The sequence below is a fragment of the Apteryx mantelli genome, chromosome 3 (assembly GCF_036417845.1).
Source record: "Apteryx mantelli isolate bAptMan1 chromosome 3, bAptMan1.hap1, whole genome shotgun sequence".
Classification (NCBI taxonomy): Eukaryota; Metazoa; Chordata; class Aves; order Apterygiformes; family Apterygidae; genus Apteryx; species Apteryx mantelli.
In genome coordinates this window covers 83,285,174-83,305,219 of record NC_089980.1, presented here as the reverse complement: position 1 = coordinate 83,305,219, position 20,046 = coordinate 83,285,174, and the positions used below count along the sequence as shown (strand labels likewise).

General features: G+C 39.2%; 1 protein-coding gene across 3 annotated transcripts in view; it reads right to left on the bottom strand.

Moving 5' to 3' along the window:
• Positions 1 to 20,046, bottom strand: part of CEP85L (centrosomal protein 85 like) — a 118,965-nt gene that overhangs the window by 26,122 nt on the left and 72,797 nt on the right. For all 3 annotated transcript variants that reach the window (XM_067293800.1, XM_067293801.1, XM_067293802.1), the window contains one exon: positions 4,724 to 4,845. In XM_067293800.1, coding sequence (XP_067149901.1) covers positions 4,724 to 4,845 — 122 coding nt within the window. The remainder of the gene's footprint in view (positions 1 to 4,723; positions 4,846 to 20,046) is intronic.

Genomic DNA, 20,046 nt, shown 5'->3' with positions numbered 1-20,046 from the left:
TTGAGGCTTTACATTAGCAGTAGAATGAATATTATCAACACATGCAGTTTGATAACAACAAATCAAGACAGGGCAATTTGACAAAAGGCAAAGAAAATTAATTCAACTGTCCAAATGAAAACATCTAAGCACAATTCCTCTATGCAAAGCTAATGATTTAGCGGCTGTTTTAAGAATTTAAAAATTATTATGCCCTGAGGAGTAAAAGCTACTGACTAAAATTATAACTTTTATACCCACCTTTCCTTAAAAAGCAGTTTGAATGCCCCTAAGCTGTCTGGAAGAGAACATTGTGTTATTCTCAGCAGCTTATGTCATATGTTCAGATATTTGGCATTTATTCACATACCCTCTACATGCAATCCTTGCCAAACAAGCAGTGCCAATACCGTGTTGGAGACATCTACAGTGGCAGGCCGGTCTTAGAGACATTCCCAATCTTACCGACCATTATAATTTCAGTATTGCTAGTGTACTGAACAGAGGAGCGACACAAAGAATTAAAGTGTAACACTATAATTTACTAAACCAGTACAAACACTGCTGGCTCCCTCTGGTGCTAAACATAATGTAGTGTTACATATTAAACTCCTGAAGTAGTAAGGCAATGAAATAATACAATTATTTTGTACAGTGGGTGACAGACAATCTAGTAATAAGTTTTACAGCTGCAGGTTCCTGTTACAGCCAAATCCTTTAGTCCTTATTCACAGTCTGTACCAACAGACCTTATGTAGAAAAGCGCCATGACACACCTTTCAGAAGGCAGCTGCGTTTGTGTGCACACACATGCAAGGCTTCCTTCATCCCACCACATATTCCCTCTATAAAAAAGCAGGGTTGGAATTCCATTTTTTAGAGCAGACTTAACCAACTGCAGTCTCTTGTCAGCTAATTTGGCAGGGATCCCTAGAGTAGCTTTATACCGTAGAACAAAACCACTCTTATACCCACCCATTTATGCTACCATGTCATCTACACTTAAAATATGCAACTACACAAGTCAAATCATTTTTAACCAATCTATTAGTAAATCTGAAGTTCAACACAGTGTATACAATAAAAATGAAGCTACTCATTATATTTTACAAATGCAAGTGTCTGAGTTTTTTTAAATTCTATTCATGGCTTTCAGTTTCTGGCGACACAAAAAGTTATCCAAGTATGTCGATGTACGTACCAAGTATTATTCCCTGTGTCTTTTTAACAACGCTTTCAAACTTGTTTGCAGCTATTCAAAACTGTTAGACTGCAGATTTAAAACAAGGAAGTTTAGTAATCTAATCCGGAAGGGCTAGACTTTTGTTGCCTTTTTATCATAGTGTGGAAAAGAAGGGAGGCAGGCAGCAGGTTTCTGTTTCCTTTTCCTCCTCCCCCCCCCCACCTTTAAATAAACAAATAAGGTAGACCAGCTTAAGGAGACTGTTCTGTCGCGAGCCTCCAGGGCCTGCACGTCAGCAGACCTGGGATTCATCGCTGTGCAGAACAAGGTGCGCGGCAGTGCAAAGTGACGTTAATCTCTTTCACCTCCTGGATTACTTGTGCCCTGGGGCAATACGCAACAACAGAAGAGGGTGTTTTAACTTAAAAACACTTGATAATGACCTCAGGGTCGAAACCGCAGCTGGTGACAAGAGCAAGATAAGGGTGCTTCCAATATATTTCTTTTCATTCAGCTTTTCCTTGTACCTGTCAACAGCAAACAGCTGGGTCTGGAGCACCCTCCTCGGACAGCCACAAGCAGGATCCTATACTGTTCTTCCAGTTTTCTGACAGGAGGTTCATCTGTCTCTCCCAAGTTTCTTTCCCCTCCAGAATTAAACTAGCCTTGCTGACATCCTCCAGTTACCCGTTTGTAAATTCAGCGTCAGACATGATTTCAAGAAACTAAACCTTTTAAACCTCCATAAGAATCATACATGAAGGGCTATTTCAGCAAAACGCCTATTATCGAAACCTCACTCAACAAAAGAATTGCTCCTCCACTTCCTCAAAGCATGGACTTTGCAATTTAAATACCATCACCTTGAATTATAATTAACCGAATCTTAGCAATGTTAGGCTTTTATATTTATTTTAGGCCACTATTCCCAAGTTAAGTCATATTCTGAAAAAGACATTTAAGGTAGGCTCAAGACAAGAAAGACCAGGAGCTGAAAGACCTATGTTTACTCCCCAACACCAAATTAACTCTCAGTGCCATGGCTTGTGCCTCCAACTGACTTAGCTGTAAACCCTGGTGCCCTGAAGAAAGATATTACTCATGCTTAAGTACTATAAATATCAAATGTAATAATAAATATAATACAACACTAGTGCTTTACAATAGTGTTCTATTTCTAGGTTTTTAGACTGCAACTATATTTTATTTTCTCCATGAGTGGAACCAACAATATTTTTATTTGTCATAGAAAACCATACTCCTTTTTTAAAAAACATCATGGAAGAAAATCTGTTGTAAAAATCTTTCTAAATACGCAACACTGTTTTGTACTAATTTAAAATATCACAAGTTATCTGTTTAAGATAGATTTTTATTTCTTTTTCAAATCACTACTTTTAAGGCAAGTATTTTGCCAAAATGGAGGCTCACTATTCACAAAAGAGCCTTTTCTGTAGCCTATGGTTAAATTGCATTACTGTAATTTACAATGTGTTTAATGCTAACACTGAGGAGGTCTACTTAAAGCAAATGAATGTAAGACCACTAGCTGGTCTTTATTCACTTTAATAGCTTCCCAAACACATTCTGTCTTTTCAGTTGAATGAAAAGGAATCACCTCGACTGACTTCTGGAAGAAATCCAGAGAGAATTGTATTCTCTGTCATTAAGTGACATAAAATATGTCTTGCAGAAAAAGGAACTAACACATTGACATTGGATATCAAGAAATAGCTTTTCTTCCTGTGCATGGACAGTATCAAGTAACATTAGCCGGTAACTAGGTTGCAAACTGTCACTTCAGTCAAATGAAACTTCACCTTTGGCTGAAAACACATTTTCAGTGTGAGAAGAATAATGTGAGCTGAAGTTTTAGCTGCCATTGCATAACAAACCTTCACCTAGAGGATGATATGTGCCTGACAGAGGCAAAGGCAGCCCTAGCCGTCATGGGCGACATGCTTACAAACACTGGTGACAGCCTGGGCACCAAGAGGCGGGCTGCAGGTTATTACAGCATTACTATTGATACAGCAAGCCTGGAAAAATTGCTGTAATTTAGACAGCCCTGAAGCAGCCGCTCAAAAGGCTCTGACAGAGGAGTCCTCTGCAACAGCTGAGGATGTTTCTGTTTCAACTGCGTATCCCTTTGGGAAATCACCGCCTCTGCAGCAGAGCAGGATGGCGTGCCCACATCTCGGCCACCGCAGTTCACAACCGTGAAACGTGTTAAACCTGAGCAATTCCTTGCTCTATTACAGGTCATTACAGCTCTTGGTTATTCATAACCTGGACCTTTTTATTCACCAGCAGCTTACGAGTAGGGCCTAGGATTCTAGGTCATGTCTCCAAAGCTTATCTATAAACCCTAGCACATGGCAGATTTTAAACTACCACGTTCTTATCTGATCCTCTCTCAATTTAGCAAAGACCATGTTTTTCCATGCTGTAATGAGCACGAAGGCTGAGATGACACAGCCCAATGAAACAGATTGTACACAAGCATAATCCTCCTGGTCTCAAAGTAAATTACACCCAAGTTATCTACATCCACCCATTAAATGAGAGGAACTGTTAGACAGAACCAGAAAAACCTTCACAACAGATGCCTATCATTCCTGTGATTAACTTACCTGCTTTACACAGTGCTCCTCATGCTGTGGAGCAAAGCATCAATAAGAGGGCACAACTATTTCAAGACAAGAACAGCAACTCCTCTTTTAGCCACAAGCCAAGAGTTTATCATCAAAACATAGACTAAGCCAAACTGTAATTATGTCAATTATAAAAATGTCCTTCTTAAATGTCCTCATGCAGCTCCTGATGACATCTTTAGTGTAAGCTTCATTAGGATGAAGCTCTTTATTAAATAAAATAAAATAAAATAAAAAAGCACATATTTTCCCCATCAAGGCTTCATTTCATCTAAACATCAAGAACTCCAGAAATTACTTCAGATGCACCAGAAACTTTCAGCTGTGAGTTGCTGCCATAGCCTATTCCAGACTGACAGCAATTTCAATAGGGAACAAAGTATTTATTTACATATACATAGTGGATTTACTATCCAAATAACTTGCATGAGCATTTGAGTAGGATTTTACCACTTGCATGCAAAGGCCACTTTCTCAAAGCTTTATCAACTGGTTTCAAATATAGTGCATTTCTCTACTTGTCATGAAAACAAAAAATTGGTGCAATGCAATTTACCAGTCTCACCCTGCTGGTCACTTCCAAAGACCAGTACAAGCAGGAAGATGTCTGACACAAATCCCCAGACTTGCAAGAAGCTAAGCTGGGTAAGCCGACAGCACAACGGGCTATTGGTCTCACTCTTCCTTTTCCATTGCAAAGGCATTAAACTTCTAGGCAAATATCCAACTTTGTAAAAGACTTTTAGCCAGTCTTACCGCCTTGCAAGGACTAGGTCCCACATATTTGTGCATAAATATTTGCTGGTCTGAAACCTAAACACTTTCCTGAATAAACAGCTCTCCTAAAAGTCAGTTATAATATCACAGCTTTTAGGTCTAGTCAATGCAGCCAGAGGAGGTTACTCACCGATCGATTACAATCTCCTTCTGCCTTAGCAGCCCTTCTTTTATTTTCATTAGAGATTCCCAGTTGCTGAAGTCCTGATAGCTGGTAGCTGGGTAACTCTGATGAGATGTTCCAGTCAGTACCTGCACAAAATAATTGTACAATTAATCTCCAAAACAGTAATGGTTAACAATGTCCTAGATATTACGGGATTCACAAAGCAGTTTGTTGTGTCAGAAATGTAACACTTGTTTGGCAATTTATCAAGTTTTGCTTTATATAAAACAAGCTCATTTGAAACAAACAAACTTTGTTTAAACAAACTTTAGTCCAGTGTCACTGATTTAAAAATTATTTTATCATTTTTTTACAAATGAATTCATAGCTCTGAAAGCTGTTTGAGATGAAAAGCTCATCCAAAATTCAAATACATAACTAAGGCAAACACCACTAAATGTTCAGATCCTGCTACAACTTCTTTTAGTTCTACACAGGAGAGAGTTTGATAGCTTTAGGCCTGCCGATATGTGCAGGTAACACTTACCGTACTTCTTGGACTCTCCCCTACAACTTTAGCATACAGGAGAAAAGGAATTCTCTAACCGTACATGCATTTTAAATACAGAATGCGGAAATATAATTCTAACCGCTTTCAAGAATAAAAGCTTCACAAGTAACAGATTTCAGGCTTTCCATTCATCTTCACATAATCCAGGCTGCATGTCTCACTGTGAACTGCTCTGAAGATTACAGTCAAACTGAGCATGATCCAACAACAACATGCTTTAGAAGAAAAGTAAACAACCAACTGGGATGTTTAATCAGGAATATGGCCTGTAAAAAGTATTATGAAGTTCTATTTTGCATGCGAAAAAACTAAGCTGGAACATGGTGTTTCATTATAGATCACTGCTTCAAGAAAAAATGTATTTGTACAATAAGAAAACCTTCTAACTATAATGACTGCGAAATACTAAAGGAGACTGCCAAGAAGGCTGTTGGGTCTCCTCCCAGTAGGTTTTCAGAGCAAGCCAAACAAACATCTGTTTCAAATAATACATATAAAGGTATTCCTGCCCACTTTAAGGCCTTTCTGGTCTTATTTTTCTCTTATCATGTTTTCACTTACTTCTACCAAAGCTCCAGAAAGGCCTACTCTATTTGTGGTATGGTATAATTAAGTAGCCATTAGCATCTTCATTCCCCCTCCCCTTTTTTTTTAATTTCTAAAGGTTTCTGTTCTACAAGATTCAGAGCATTCACAAACTGTGTTTGTTTTACACATGAATAGTGTGATGTTTAGTTCAGACACAAAACAGAAAAGAATTCGTATAATGGGAACAGACCTTATATAATTCTGTATGGTACATCGGCTTTCATTTCAAGAAGATTAAAATAACTTCATGAAGATGAAGGTTCCAGTTGATGCTCTGGATTGGTAACAAAACAGCAACATTTTTTTAAGTTGTTTTGTTTGAGCAGGGTAACACCATGTATCAACGTTTAAGTTTGCTTACGGGTAAATGGGTGGTTGTTGAAAAGTACCCCACGAAGTGAATGACTTTTGACAGGCATATTAATATGCTGGACTTTTTACAAACTAGTGGCACAAGGGATGGTAGATACCTGAAAGATAAGTTAAAATCAGCCAGCTATACTCCCACTGTAGTAGATGGAGAGAGACAGACATCACTAGATGGCAATTCGGTTAATCTCAAAACTGATGTATGAAAACAGGTAGGATCACTCTCTCTGCTGGAGGTGTCCATTTCTCCATGTTGGCTATAGAGAGCACTTAGCTGGCTAGTTCAAGCTTTGAAAATTAACTTGTAAATATCTGCACAACTTAGAAGACCTTTCCACTCAGCTAAGATCACAACAGCATCCCTCCAAAACGATCATGTGCCTAGATTTTTCAAGTTTTAGATAAGGAGGAACAGGAATACTGTCCCATAGTCCTAAAGTCTTGCAAGGAACTGGTTCTTTTTCAAGTTGGTTACTGAGACAGAGCTTTTCCAAAATGACACGATGATTAACTGTGTTCTAATTTAATTTGACCAAACCTGTACAGCTACCAATTCATCTTCAGGTCTTGGGGGAGGGAGGCAAAGTCAAGGAACCAAGGTTCCTGAACCCCAAGCACAGCAGGTGAGGCAGAGACGCCTTTATATCTGTATCGGGAAGCCACGTGAGGGAAGATCTATGTTAGATCTTCTGTGATCAGACTGCAGTATCCCAGCATCAAGTGCCATGGTGTAACTTCTCATCTTCCACCAGTTTCTTTAATCATTGAAAGAAAGATTTCTCTTGTTTTTTATTATCTAGGGTGCATCCTGGCCTAATTTTGCCTTTTCATGTATTTGGAAGACACCAGGAGGAGAAGGGAGTGAAAATATGGCTAAATCTGTTTCAAAAAGTTAAAACTGACTTTTTAGGACAGAACATTTTTACTTGCATTTGCTTGTAAAGTTTTAAAATGCATTTGAAATTATGATAACCTATATTAATAACAAAACATATCATCAACTATTAAAATTAGATAAATAACATTCAGTTAGTACACGCTTCTTGTCAAAGCTTTAATGGGAATTATAACACTGAATGGACAGAAATCATTGGCTAAACCACAGAATCCCAACATGCTGAAGTCATGAACCAACTCCTGACAGCTGCGGTATCTTCCGTAGGTTCAAAGAAAATATATTTTCCTATTTAGTTTTGTTCATTTCAATCCCTAGCTCAATAAAAATTGATAAAATGGAGCTGAAAAAGCAGAAACATTTTTCCTCTTTTAATTTTTAACTTAAAACTAGGTATAAGATGGCAAGATCTACTAGTTCTAAAATCTTTTAAGACTATAACAAAAAAAATTCCAACAAGTCCAATTTTTTCACTTCAGCAAATACTTCTTTTGCTTAACAAAGTGGATAGCTTTAATAGTAAAATTTACCACAAATGATGTTTTTCTTACAATTCTACACAGTAAACATTTGATGCCAATTTCTGACCAAAGACAGACTGAAAAAAATAACTAAGTGAATATCAGCTATTTTCAAACAAAGCAAGCAAAAAAACCCCATCCAAAACAAAACAAAAAAACCCAAACCCAACATATACATGAGGTATGTGGATGCTTTAGTGTACCCTACCCTCCTGGACAACATAGGTTCAGGATAAGGTCCATATAAGTAGTATATCTTTAGCGAGAAGGCCATCTTGACAGGAAAAACAGTGCTTTTTGAGGGAAAGTAGAATGTGAAGAAATATTAAAGGCAAATTTTATTCTAAAATGGTTAATTTCATTCACTATGATTTAAACCGTAATCTTGCTTGCTCTATGTGCATTCATGATTACATCCTGCAAACAAAATGAAACACAGAAGGCATTTGAAAATTCTCCCAAAAGACCTGCCTAGAAAAAGGGTCTCGCACAACATATTCTATGTTTGAAAGTTTTGTGAGAATAAAACTTGTCGCACCTGCAATTTCTAGTAAATAAGTCCATTAATTACTATGCTCGCTCAAGGAAGTTACGTTAAAGATGGTACTGCACTCTACTGGGAAGTGAGGAATGGAAAGGGCAAAGAGCTATTTGGATAAAGATCTACAACAAATCTGTTGGCCTTTGAGATTGATTTAACAGTCCTCTTGCTTTATTTTTCATGCACGATGATCAATAATATCATTACAAAATCCTAAATTGGTGATATCACCCTGACTTTTTTTGATTTGGGAAGTGGTCTAATAAAACTTACGAAAGGTAAAGTGGTGATTTTTCTGGTAAGCAAAGCATGCGCAGAGCATTTAAGGATCTCTGGATCTAAAATTAATCTGATCTGGGTTTGTGAATCTAGACCAGATAACTTTAGTAGTCTTTGGTGCTTACAGAATACTTTAGGATTGTCACACAGTCTTCTGTATTAGCATTATCCATGCCACTGGTTGAAGTAATATGCACCAGCACAAAACTATTTCAGTGAAAGTCTCCCTTAGTCATACATGTCATGCCATGCAGTGAAGCGACAACATCAGCAGCTACCACTGTACTTCATGTCATGAAAATTTTTCCTTTGCTTATTCTCCCACCACAGTGCTAAATGTTTTTCTATATTCAATTCAGTGTCCTTGGGCTACATTCAAAAAAGAGAAAGAAACAGTCCCAAATCCAGCCGGACTAGATACTTACTTATTTTTCCTTGCTTCTCAGAGCCAGAAATTCCATCTCTACCAAAAACCCTCAATAGTTTGACATGATGAACAGCAAATATATGGCTTTTTTAAAGCCAAATCTTCCCATCTATTGAACAAGGTGAGCTTTGTCTTTAAGACTGAACTATAAAAATGAACTTTCTTCAGAAAAGCAAGTAAGCGAGGACACAGAGGGGAGAAGATTAAAGATAACTAGGTAATTATGAACACACCTGATTTGGAAGCAACCAGTGGTTTCTCTAGCAAAATTCTTCAAAGCAAGCCCGTTACTTAAATCTAGCACATATGCAAACTTAATAGTTTGCACCAAATTAAAAAGAAACCCTTCAAATTCAGCACAATAAATGACTATGCAAGAAGTCAATGAAATATTAAGGCTGCTAAAAAGCAAGGCAATATGTTTTGCAAAGTTAAGAATTTTGCCAGACGCTAACAACAGGTTTTTAAAAATATCTATAGTATATGAGGTCTGCTTAGCTGACTGACCAAAACGTTTTTGACTTTGGAATATATCCAGTCTTGCAGAGTATACACATGTTGTATATACACATATAACACAACACAGAGAGCATAATTTTATATTATCTCTATTAGCTGTGTGCTTCAATTCATCACTCCAAACAGACAAAAAAAATTGTTTCTGATATCATGTTTCAGCAATTAAAAAAAAAAAAAGGCTAAAAATACTTCTCAGCACTGCCCAGAATAACAAGACACTTCACTCATTTATGAGCACATGGTGTTGACTACTCCCAACAGCTTTCTAGATGCTTTGAATTGTCTGGTAACACACAGGTGGTCCACTTGCATCTGAGAATTTGGTCTTCTAAGGACATCAAACCAAATAGTGAGAGCAAGATACATTTTTAGGACTCAAGCACAGAAAGCCGTCCACAGCTCCAAGTACTCAGCTTGACTCCTCCACAACAAGCAACACCAGCTTGAAACACACAGCATTCTTTTCTATCTGCCCTAGAAAATACAACTATTTTTGTCGACTGGCACCTCTTCCAGGCATATTAAGCTTGGACTGAGAACATCTGCTCAGTTAAAACAGCATCCTTTGCACAGTGGCGTCCAAAGGTCCTCACTATCTTGTTTTTTGACAAGGGCTTGGCCTTGACATTCAGGACCTGGCAAGCCTTCAAGTCACTGCTGAGACACAGCTTGCTGTTGGAAAAAAAATAATCTTCGCTGTACTAGCCTATATGCAAATATTTATTGCTGGAACACACATTGCTGAGGAATTCCATCATGTTCCTTAACAGTGGGAAAATAATCTTCTCTGGACTAGAGGAAAACAACATTTGGATAATTTAGGCCAGTAATGGCTGGGATTTTAATTATACTAATTTTAATTATCTTCTCCAAACATGCTCATGGCTTCTGCCTTAAACTGTTCAGTGCCTCAGCACAAAGTAGTACAACATTTCACATAATAGGTTGTACCACACAGTAAACGTGAAGTCCAAAAAAACAATGGCCAATGCCAAAAAAGCAATGTTTATTTATTTTTTCCTGAAAGATGCAGTCTAAATAATCAGCATTGTCTAAGCTCCAACGGTAGTTCCCACAGCCCATTACTAACAGCTAGCAGAAAGCCAAAAGTTATGCTAAGCAAATGATCCCTTTTGGCCAAGTGCTTGCCGTCCCCTGAGCAATCACAAAAAACAGTTTGCAGAGAGCATTCTTCTCCCCCTGAATTTTATGGGCTGTCAGTATTCAGGAGAAAGATAATCCCCTGCATCCACAGCTAACCCAACATAAAGAATCAGTGCAACCAACATCGACAAGAAAACAAGTTCCTTTTTTTGACTGATAGTCGAGCAAACAAATGTGAACCTCCCCCTGGGCTGTGCCTCAGGGACATAGCACTTCTCAGACCACTTCACCAGACAATGAGGGAGAAAAAAGAGGTGGATACGGCAGCAGAAACCCCAAACACACTAATATTGCAGAGATCCCTCTTACCACTTCCCTGTCCACGATGGGAAAAGATTAGCTCTCTAAAGGCTGAACACCAGTCTCTGACTTGCTCTGCTACTGCTCCGTGCCCTGAGTAAGGAAAGAAGAGGAGGATTTACCCATCCCTTCCCACCCAGACATCTTCCCGACATCAGGCTGAGTGCTTCAGCACACAACTGCTCCTTTTAAGCGTCCCACAAGATCAGCCATTTTCTTGCCAGCACAGCAAGACAGGGCTAGTGGCTCTCCTGCAGGAAAAGTGAGAGCAGCCTGCACTGGCTGAATCAGGCCTTAGTTGTAAATCATTTCCAAAGCAAGGCAAGGAACCATTTTAACAGAAAGGTGCTGTGCCTTGCTGAAACACACTAGGAAGAACAGCCACGAGGAAGCATTGTATAGTATTCACAGATGGGTGAAAACAGGACTGTGGACCAAACTAAGAAATCCTGACTTGTGGTCCATTTGTGACTGTGGGACAGCTGATCTCCACAAGTCCCTTCCAACCTCAACTAGTCTGTGATTCTGGTGCCTGCATTTTACCACCACCTACTTACTGCTCCACTCTGCTCCATCGGTGCCATTGGAGGGTGACAGTGTTTCTGCTCAGCAGAATATCATCAGTAACGTTCTTGGTAGCAACACCTGGGCTGCACCATATTTTGCTATACTTTTACAAATATAAATCAGTTATGGGGGTGAGAACATCTAATCATACCCTTGTACCCTTACTCAATCACTGGTATATGTGGGGTTCTTTGGGGGCTTTTTAATGAGAAGGAATTAATTAAAATCAAAATTGAAACATCAAAAAAACTGTAAGATACTGAAAAATACAGACGAATCCTTGAGAGGTTAGCATTACCAACAGAAAGCAGTGAAAGCAAGCATGAAAAAAAGTTTCAAAAGTCAGCAAAGCTTGGGGAAAATTCCAAAACACAATCCAAATTTAATATAGACATGTAAACTGAAAAGTAATTAATATATGAGAGACCATAGACTAACAGGGAGAATAAACTTAATAGGCATTCACAATTTAATCTGCATGAAAACAAGCCTAATGCAAGTCTGGATCGCCTATATACGTCGGGTCACAGAGAAAGGGAGAGAGGGAGGGAATAAGACAGTGACTTCAAATAGCTCTGGCGTAAACTCAGCTGTAGTAACATGTTCAGTTCTGGGCACCGTGTTACCAGAAAACCACTGAAATTAGTAAAACATGTTCAAACAAGAGCAATGGTAATGATTAAGAAGCTTAGAAAGACTAATTTAAGAAGAAATGTTAGAAGAGCTAAATACCATGGACAAAGGCTGAAGAGACATGAAATCAGTCAGCAAATACTTTCTATTTCTTAGGTTGAAAGTACATACACAACCAAATTTGACGGAATGAAATATGAGATATGACAATTTGCGATAAGAACATGGGGGGAGATCTAAATAAAAGGGGAAAAGTAGTCCAAAAACCTCATAAACAATTAGGAAATTAGGAAACAATTAGGAAATAAAGGGCAACCCAGTCCTTATTAGTACATGGTTCGATGACATACCAGTACTTCTTATCAGTGTTGAGACTAAATTATGTTGAGATTAAGTAAATCTGATCAAGGACAGAATTGACTACACTATATTGAGAAGAAGAAGAATCACAGTTAGGCTCACATGAAGGCTAGAAAACAAGTTCACAAATGAATTAAGAGTAAATCTTAAAATGTATAGCCACAGTTGAACTGCATGGATGCTACAAAAGGGATTTCTATGGAATAAAAGGCCAGTATGACAGTTGCACTAATTGCTATCCCAATTTGCAGAAGTCTAATATAGTGTTGGTAACCTGGAGTCTCAAAATTGCCAAAGCAATACAAAGAAAAAAGGTTGTTTTTCCTCCTCATTTTCACCTGAGTTTTTTGCCTGTATAGAATCTGACCCATTCAACTTGGCATTGCAAAACCATACAGGACTTTATGAAATAAGCACATGAAGTCTTTTGTTAATGTTCTATCCCGCTCCTTCTCTTTTTGCAGTGTTTTTAAAACTGCAATAATGAGTTGTTCTTGTAAGTGTGGGGGTCAATGTGCCTCTCCTTGTTAGATGGAACCGCATTACTGCATCTGTTGTATGACTTCAAGTTTTTTCAATAAAAAAAAAAAAAAACGACTCTATCATTATACTTTTTCAAGAAAGAAAAGATTTCCAAAGGAAAAGAATAAGCAGTAACAACATTAAAATGTTTCCTAAAAGCAACATGTGCTCTAGCTATTAATCAAAAACTTCTTTCAAGCACGTTTGCTGAAGCCTCCTTCACAAACGGCATCTGCATTGCACACAAGACATTACACACTCACTACAGACCTCATGCACTTGGCCTACATCAGCCAGGGAGGAATCTGACTCTCCTGCGAGTTACTGTTATTTGCCTTCTTCCCAGCACTGTTTATTCTGAAACTGAGGCTTTTGAACTTTATCAGGGTCAGGTCTGATAACTACAGTATGAGAGGAAGACATGGTCCTTTTCCACTTAGCTTACAAAGGAATTAAGAGCAAAGCATAGCAACTAAATGGTTACCAGGATACTAATACAGAAGGGAGAAAACAAATGCTAAGGTCAAGTATGCTAATCACCATGGAGGAAGAGAAATGCAGAATTTTGCTACTAATAGCATAGTTACATGGTTTTGATAGCAGCTACATGGTCACTGAAACATGGCATAAATTTACACTGCTATCAAAAGGAGGAGTCCTGTCCCCTCCTGTCCCTTCTCCCCACTGCTGGACACATTCACACCTTTCAGCTCGCTCCTGGCAGCCCAGGCCCTGCGCTCTCCCTCCACCCCATACACACAACCATTACTCGTATCTAGGGCAGCCTCTGATCAGATTCATTGTACAAGGCCACGTGAAACCCACTGCCAGCACACACAGCTAAGTGGAAAAGCAGGGTACAAGACTGCCTTTTTTGCAGTGGCACAGCTTTGTGCCAGATTAGAAGGAATGCATAACCACGAACTGAATTATCGCAGCTCCAGACGGCACCAAACCCTTCAAAAATAGCAGTTTGTGGACCAAATACATTCTAAGCTTCTCAATAAACTATTACTAAGTAGCTACTGTGATACTGTCAAGATACAAGTGAAGACCTGGTGTTTAGATATGCAGATTAGTTCAGGAAAAAGGAACTTCCACATAAAGGTGAATTAAGAGAAGAATTGGAAAAAAAAAAAAAAGAGAGGGCAGGATGTTTCTAAGTATTCTGTGACTGGTTATCTGAATGATGGTAACACATACAGCACCGCAGTCCTAAACTAGAGTCAAAGATTACAGTTCTTGTCCCAAGAAGTTTATGATTTGTACATGCTCAAAATGTGCATCTAGCAAGGGGTTACTGAACATAAGACGAATGTAACACGAGATTCCTGGGAGAAGTGAACTGGAAGGCAGGCCACTGCCTGACTGGCAAGGTTTTGTTCCCTCTAGCACCCCGACAGTATTAGGCAAAAAGTCTCCGATAATAAACGAAAAAGTCAATATCTTAACTCTGGAAAGACAGCCCTGCAGGATTCCCGCGGGTGCACGCTGGTCCTGCACGAGCCAAGGAGCGCCTCGCTGCAACAGGCTGTCGGCTGCCCAGCAGTCTTCCCCGCCGGCCCCTCTCTGCCCCCGTAGGCCAGTACGCTCTCACGGAGGGGCGCAAGTGGCATTCCCGGGGCTGCTAGCGGGGCGATATCTCCCCTTCTGCCTTCCTCCCCAATAACAACCAGACCTCTCTTGCTTTACGTGTTGTTATAACACGGACTTTATACTCCACACAACACCAATATTATTTTTGTCAGAAAACCTTTCCATTCATATTCTGGCAAATGTTATGAACACAAAACACTTCTAGGTGCCACTTAATATGATGTTAAAAGCAACAGTGCCTGGAATTTTCCACTGATAACAATTGGGTCTTTCCTAAGTATAGAAACACTTGTTTTATTAAGTGTTCATATTATCTTCCCATTACACTTAAATTCAAATGTTCTTAACTAAGAAAATTCAAGAGATGAAAGGGAGCTCCCACAAGGAGAATATCTATGCTTTCTTTTTTCTTGACGCTTTCAGTGAAACAACACAATGAAGTTAAATTGATTTTTTTCAAGTCCCTATTTTGAGCTGGAAAGCACGATGGCAAAAAGTGACAGTAGTTATTCAAAGCCTCCAAAAAGACCATTGTCTTAAGTACTGCACAAATGTAGGACATATTATTCACTAAAAGGTTTTAGAGACTAGACAAATAATACAGAAATAGATTATTAGAAAGAGGAGTAATTGGAAAGACAAGACAAGCAACAACTCAGTCATGAATGGTATGCTAACAGCATCCAACAAAACACTCAAAAGCATCCTCTGAAAGTAAAATATCGCTGTCATCTGTGCTCAGACATCTTTAACCAAGTCCTGATCCTTAAAAAAACAAACAAAAAATAACCTCCTCCAAAAAACCCCCACACCTTTATGTTAAATTCACTTTGCTGATATCTACAAACACCAGTCTAGCAAGGGCCTGTTCCCTTGATTGCTCACTCCCTATTTATTTATTATTCCCGAATACAGCCAGAGGAGAGAGGATGCAGAAAGTGACCTAGAAAGCAGCAGAGAGGCTTCTAGTTTTGCCAGCCTGCCTCAAACTCCTCAGGGATGAGCAGGGCTGGCACCACAGACTTGGACAGAAATGGACAGGAGCCCTTTGGCAACAAGAGGATGATGAGAAGAGAGTGCTTCTTGGGGGAAGATGAGAAGGAAAAAAAATACAGATCCTCGCTGTGCAATCACTGGAAAATTTAAAAAAAACCTAATAAATACAGAACATTAGCTTCTCTTAACAAAACATGTAAATGTATCAGAAGAGAGGTGAGCTACTCAGAATTTAATATGAAGCAGGAACATGCATTTGGGGAAAAACAATCCTCCTCAATTTCTTTATCAAGGTTCCCGATTTTCCAAATGGAAGATCTTTAGATTCTGTGAAAGGTGTTGGGCCCTGAACCAGAAAACAGGGCCTTTCTTTTTCCTGCATTCTGCTTGTTTGAGCTTTTCATGACCTTAAAAAAAAAAAAACAACACCATGAAGCATGACTGTAACATTCATCAGATTTAACAGAAGTTAAAAAACAAACAAAAAAGATAGCACAAAAACAAACTATAGCTGATCAAAATATTTATACAAAAACAGTACCAAGTATTCACACAAACGCACAAAAGCGAGAAAACTTTATTGACAAATGGCAATCCAGAGCTGCTCTCAGCGGGCGCTTGAGGGAAGAACGGAGTCCAGGCAGATTCCTTCAACCTGTGCGTTTCTAGCCTTGCAGATGTGACTTCTCTACATGCTATAATTGATAGCACATGGGGAAGGAATGACTAGGCAGTACACTATGTTTTCCAATCCCTTTTAGACTGATAAACCCAGATAGTAAGGGGGGGGGGGGGAAGGCACTTTAGTTGTTCTCCAGTTCTCATTACTGTGAACAAAGATGAAAGAGGATCAAAAGGAGGAAAAGAAGACAAGGATGTTCTATAAATAGCAGCATTTGGGGGATTCAGTAAAGCCACCTTATTGACAATTGGACGCAAAACACACATTCTCTATAAAAACTGCCACATACAGAGGTAATAAGGTCTATGGATTTCAGACACTCTGCACAAGATGAATACAATACTCACTCACTTCTGCCTGTGAGTACCTTGAAAAACTTTAGCAGATGGAAAAATCAGAGACACGCTTACGTTTTCTGCCCCCACTGCAAGAATCCATACGCCAAGGAACTACCTGTGCTTCAGACAGGAACCCAAGCAGGACAGTGGCATATGGGTCTGCGGTGAGATGATTTCCACTGCTTATGGCAGAGCTTCTAACCACCTCGCCTGTGCAGCATCACTTACATCTCACAACGTCATGTAAACAGCAGTTATTCAGCCATTCGCCCAAGACTTTTCAAAAGTCCCCTTGGTTTTTTGTTTGTTTGAGGTTTTTTTTTTTTGAATCATACAAAGACACCATGTACCTGTTCTTTTTCCCTCCAATTTTCAGAGGGAATTACAGACTTCTAGCACAAACATTTGAAAATTCTGGTCTGAAACTTCTGCATTGTTGACAAACAGCAGAAACACAACCAATTTAACATAGAACTGTCTGTGAAACCAGGAACCTCCCGAGCATGGGAGGTAGTCAAACAATTTGTGCGCGGAACAAGCAATGGATTTTTAATCTGTTTGGCTCTCATCCAGATTGTGAACCTTTTCCACTTGAGTTTGAGGGGTACTTGAAATGCACTTGTCTCTAACAAAAGCAGCAGTATGATGTATGGGTGCATTTGAGCACCTGTGTCAGTGTGTGAAGGTGTTTTCTTTTCCCAGACGATAGGGTAAGAGGAGGGGGAAGGAGGAAGGCAGAGAGGAGGAGGAAGGCAGAGAGGAGGAGGAAGGCAGAGAGGAGGAGGAAGGCAGAGAGGAGGAGGAAGAAATTGAGTCCTAGAACTTTCCTAATACATGCAGAAAGGGAGCAAGGAAAGATTACATTCTAAGAAATAAAATTCACCAACATCATCAGCAATTTGTACTTCTCATTTCTAAGTCTCAAAGCATCTCAAAAAGAAACTAGCTATATTATCCCCATTTCACAGAAAGGAAACTGAGATAGAGAGCAAAAAGGATTTGTCTAAGGTTCCCCAGGGAATACCAAAACACAGCAGATCCTCTAGTGTGGAGACCAAATTTAGTAAACAAATACTGGTTTTACCAGATGCATCTCCTGCCTAAAAGAAAAACGAACCTCCATTGAATAAAGTATTCTGTTGGATTAAAAGGAAGGGGTTATCCATCAATAAAGGCCTTAGAGGCATGATGCAGATGGTGTAAGCTGCATCGTCTGCTGGAGGGGATCTGAATCCATTTTTCATGGTGGTGCAACACGCCGTAACGTAACGGCTGCACTCCAGGTCCTTGCACAGCAGGTCCCCGTGCTGCCCCAGGAGGAAGGGCTTGGTTGTGATACGCTGCCTGTAGCCTTATCGACATGGGGGGAGAACAGGACTCCCAGCACGATGATCAGGCCACTCTCCTACAAATAGGGCACCTGCAGCAAACCATCCCTAATCTATTGTCTAATATTGCATTGATACGATCAAATGGATGGAGAAAACTAAAAGCTGGCTCAATAACAGCATGGGAAAAGCCACAAGTACATCTCTTCACCCACTATCTCCATGATTCAAGCCAAAAATATCTTTCTTACAGTCTGCAAAGAAATCAAAGAAAACATCCTCAGTTTGGTAATGCAGATGGGATTCAAAAATAGCTAACAATTTTCCAAATCCTAGTCCACTGATGTTTTTATTAGGCTACACCCTATCCATTAGGCAAATTCCAAAGGTGCTCTCAACTTACTTTGCTGCACCCTTATTACTAAGATATTTCAGATGACTGATAATCTGCAAATCCCCTCCAGGCAGAAAGGAGCCCCAAGCAGCCCAGGTCTCTGTACAGAACCTTGGAGGTTCTCCACACTTTTGCCTCTGTAGCCTTCATTAAATTCTCACTGCTTCTCTGTTTAATAAATGAAAACATTAAACCATGAAAATATAAACCATGCATATTCCCAGATGACAGATACAGGTATGATCACAGATATCAGCTATACGAGCTGAAAAATTCACACCGACTATTTTAGCAGTTGTGTTTTTCAGCCAGATAACCCTAGAAGCATGCTTGAAAACTAAAACTACCCTTTTTAAACTGGAGCGTTCCTCTTCTTTCCTCTCCACTTCTCCAACCAAATATGCTCATACTCTGCTCCCAGCAGTCACTAATATAGTAAACCAATCAAGTCAAATGATATGTCCTTAATCTGTATACTTTTTGATCTACACAGGAGTTATTGCAGCGTGAAGAGTTTCAAAAGCTGTTTTTTATTACAAGAAAATACCCAACTATAAAATGCAATGTTTAGTCTCTTTTTCCAAAACAACAGAGTAATCCAGTATGACATGAATTAGGCAATTATATTTTAACATGAAAGAAGGAGGCTAGTCTAGGTAACAGCATTAACGGTTCAGAATGAACTGTCTTTGTTTTAGATCTGCTTCACAGGAGAGGTCAATACAACTTTTATACCAAATATTAATATAACCAAGTGATAAAAAGACTATATTTCAAAACAACAGGAGGAACTCATTTTCAGAGGCCATGATAAGAAGAAAGCAAATAGTCCCTTCTGTAAGAGAAGGGTCACAAAAATAAGGAAGAAAAACTTTCCCTCACGTGATCTTGGTGGTCAGTCTGCTATGGCCAAAAGGATCTGCCAGCCTGAGCATGACAAAGTTCCCATGCTCCAGCAAGTGACAACAGCACTTCCATTAGGAAGCAGCTGCCCATAACAAGACACATAATCAGAAAATATTTTCAAGACAGTGAAATCTATTTTCACTACTCAGAGATGGTCCGAGCCAGAAGAGTAGATCCACATTTTTATTTCAGCACATTCTGTAGTTGCATAAAGAAAAATGAGGTTTTTGTTCCTCAAATTCTCAAGTAATAGAGTTTGGAATTCTTTATTTTTTGGGTTCTATAAGAGAAATAAAAATTTATTTTTAAAATAAAGCCATGTAAGTGTGAACCAATGCTTCATGACTGGAGATGGAAAAGACATTCTGCTACTTAAACAAACTTCAGTGATTTCTAATGAAATCTTTTAATAGTTACCTCAGTATTTTAGCTGGGAATTGCATATAACAAAAAAGGAAGTGATAAGTAGCTGGCATTCATCATGGGGATTTTGCTAGTCTTTCATTTATAGCCACACCATTAAAAAAAAAAAAAAAAAAAGTAACGTTGGACAGTGGGCAGAAGAAAAAGTGAATGACAAAGAAAAAAAAAGATGCTATTCTCTAGCACCAACCAAGAGAACGAAAGTTACTTCTGTTTCACATTTTCCCTGTGCACATCTCAGAGTAGGACTGACTAAAAATTATCCTGAAGGACCTGCCTTGTGCACAAAGGTTAAGCGTCCGATCTATGCAATCTCCATGTTGATGTGAATGAAGATGCCAGGGAGGCAGGATGAGCACTGCTGAGGCCACTGTTCTCTGAGCAATGTGAGAGCCGTCACTACAATGTTCTGCCCAAAACAATCCTTA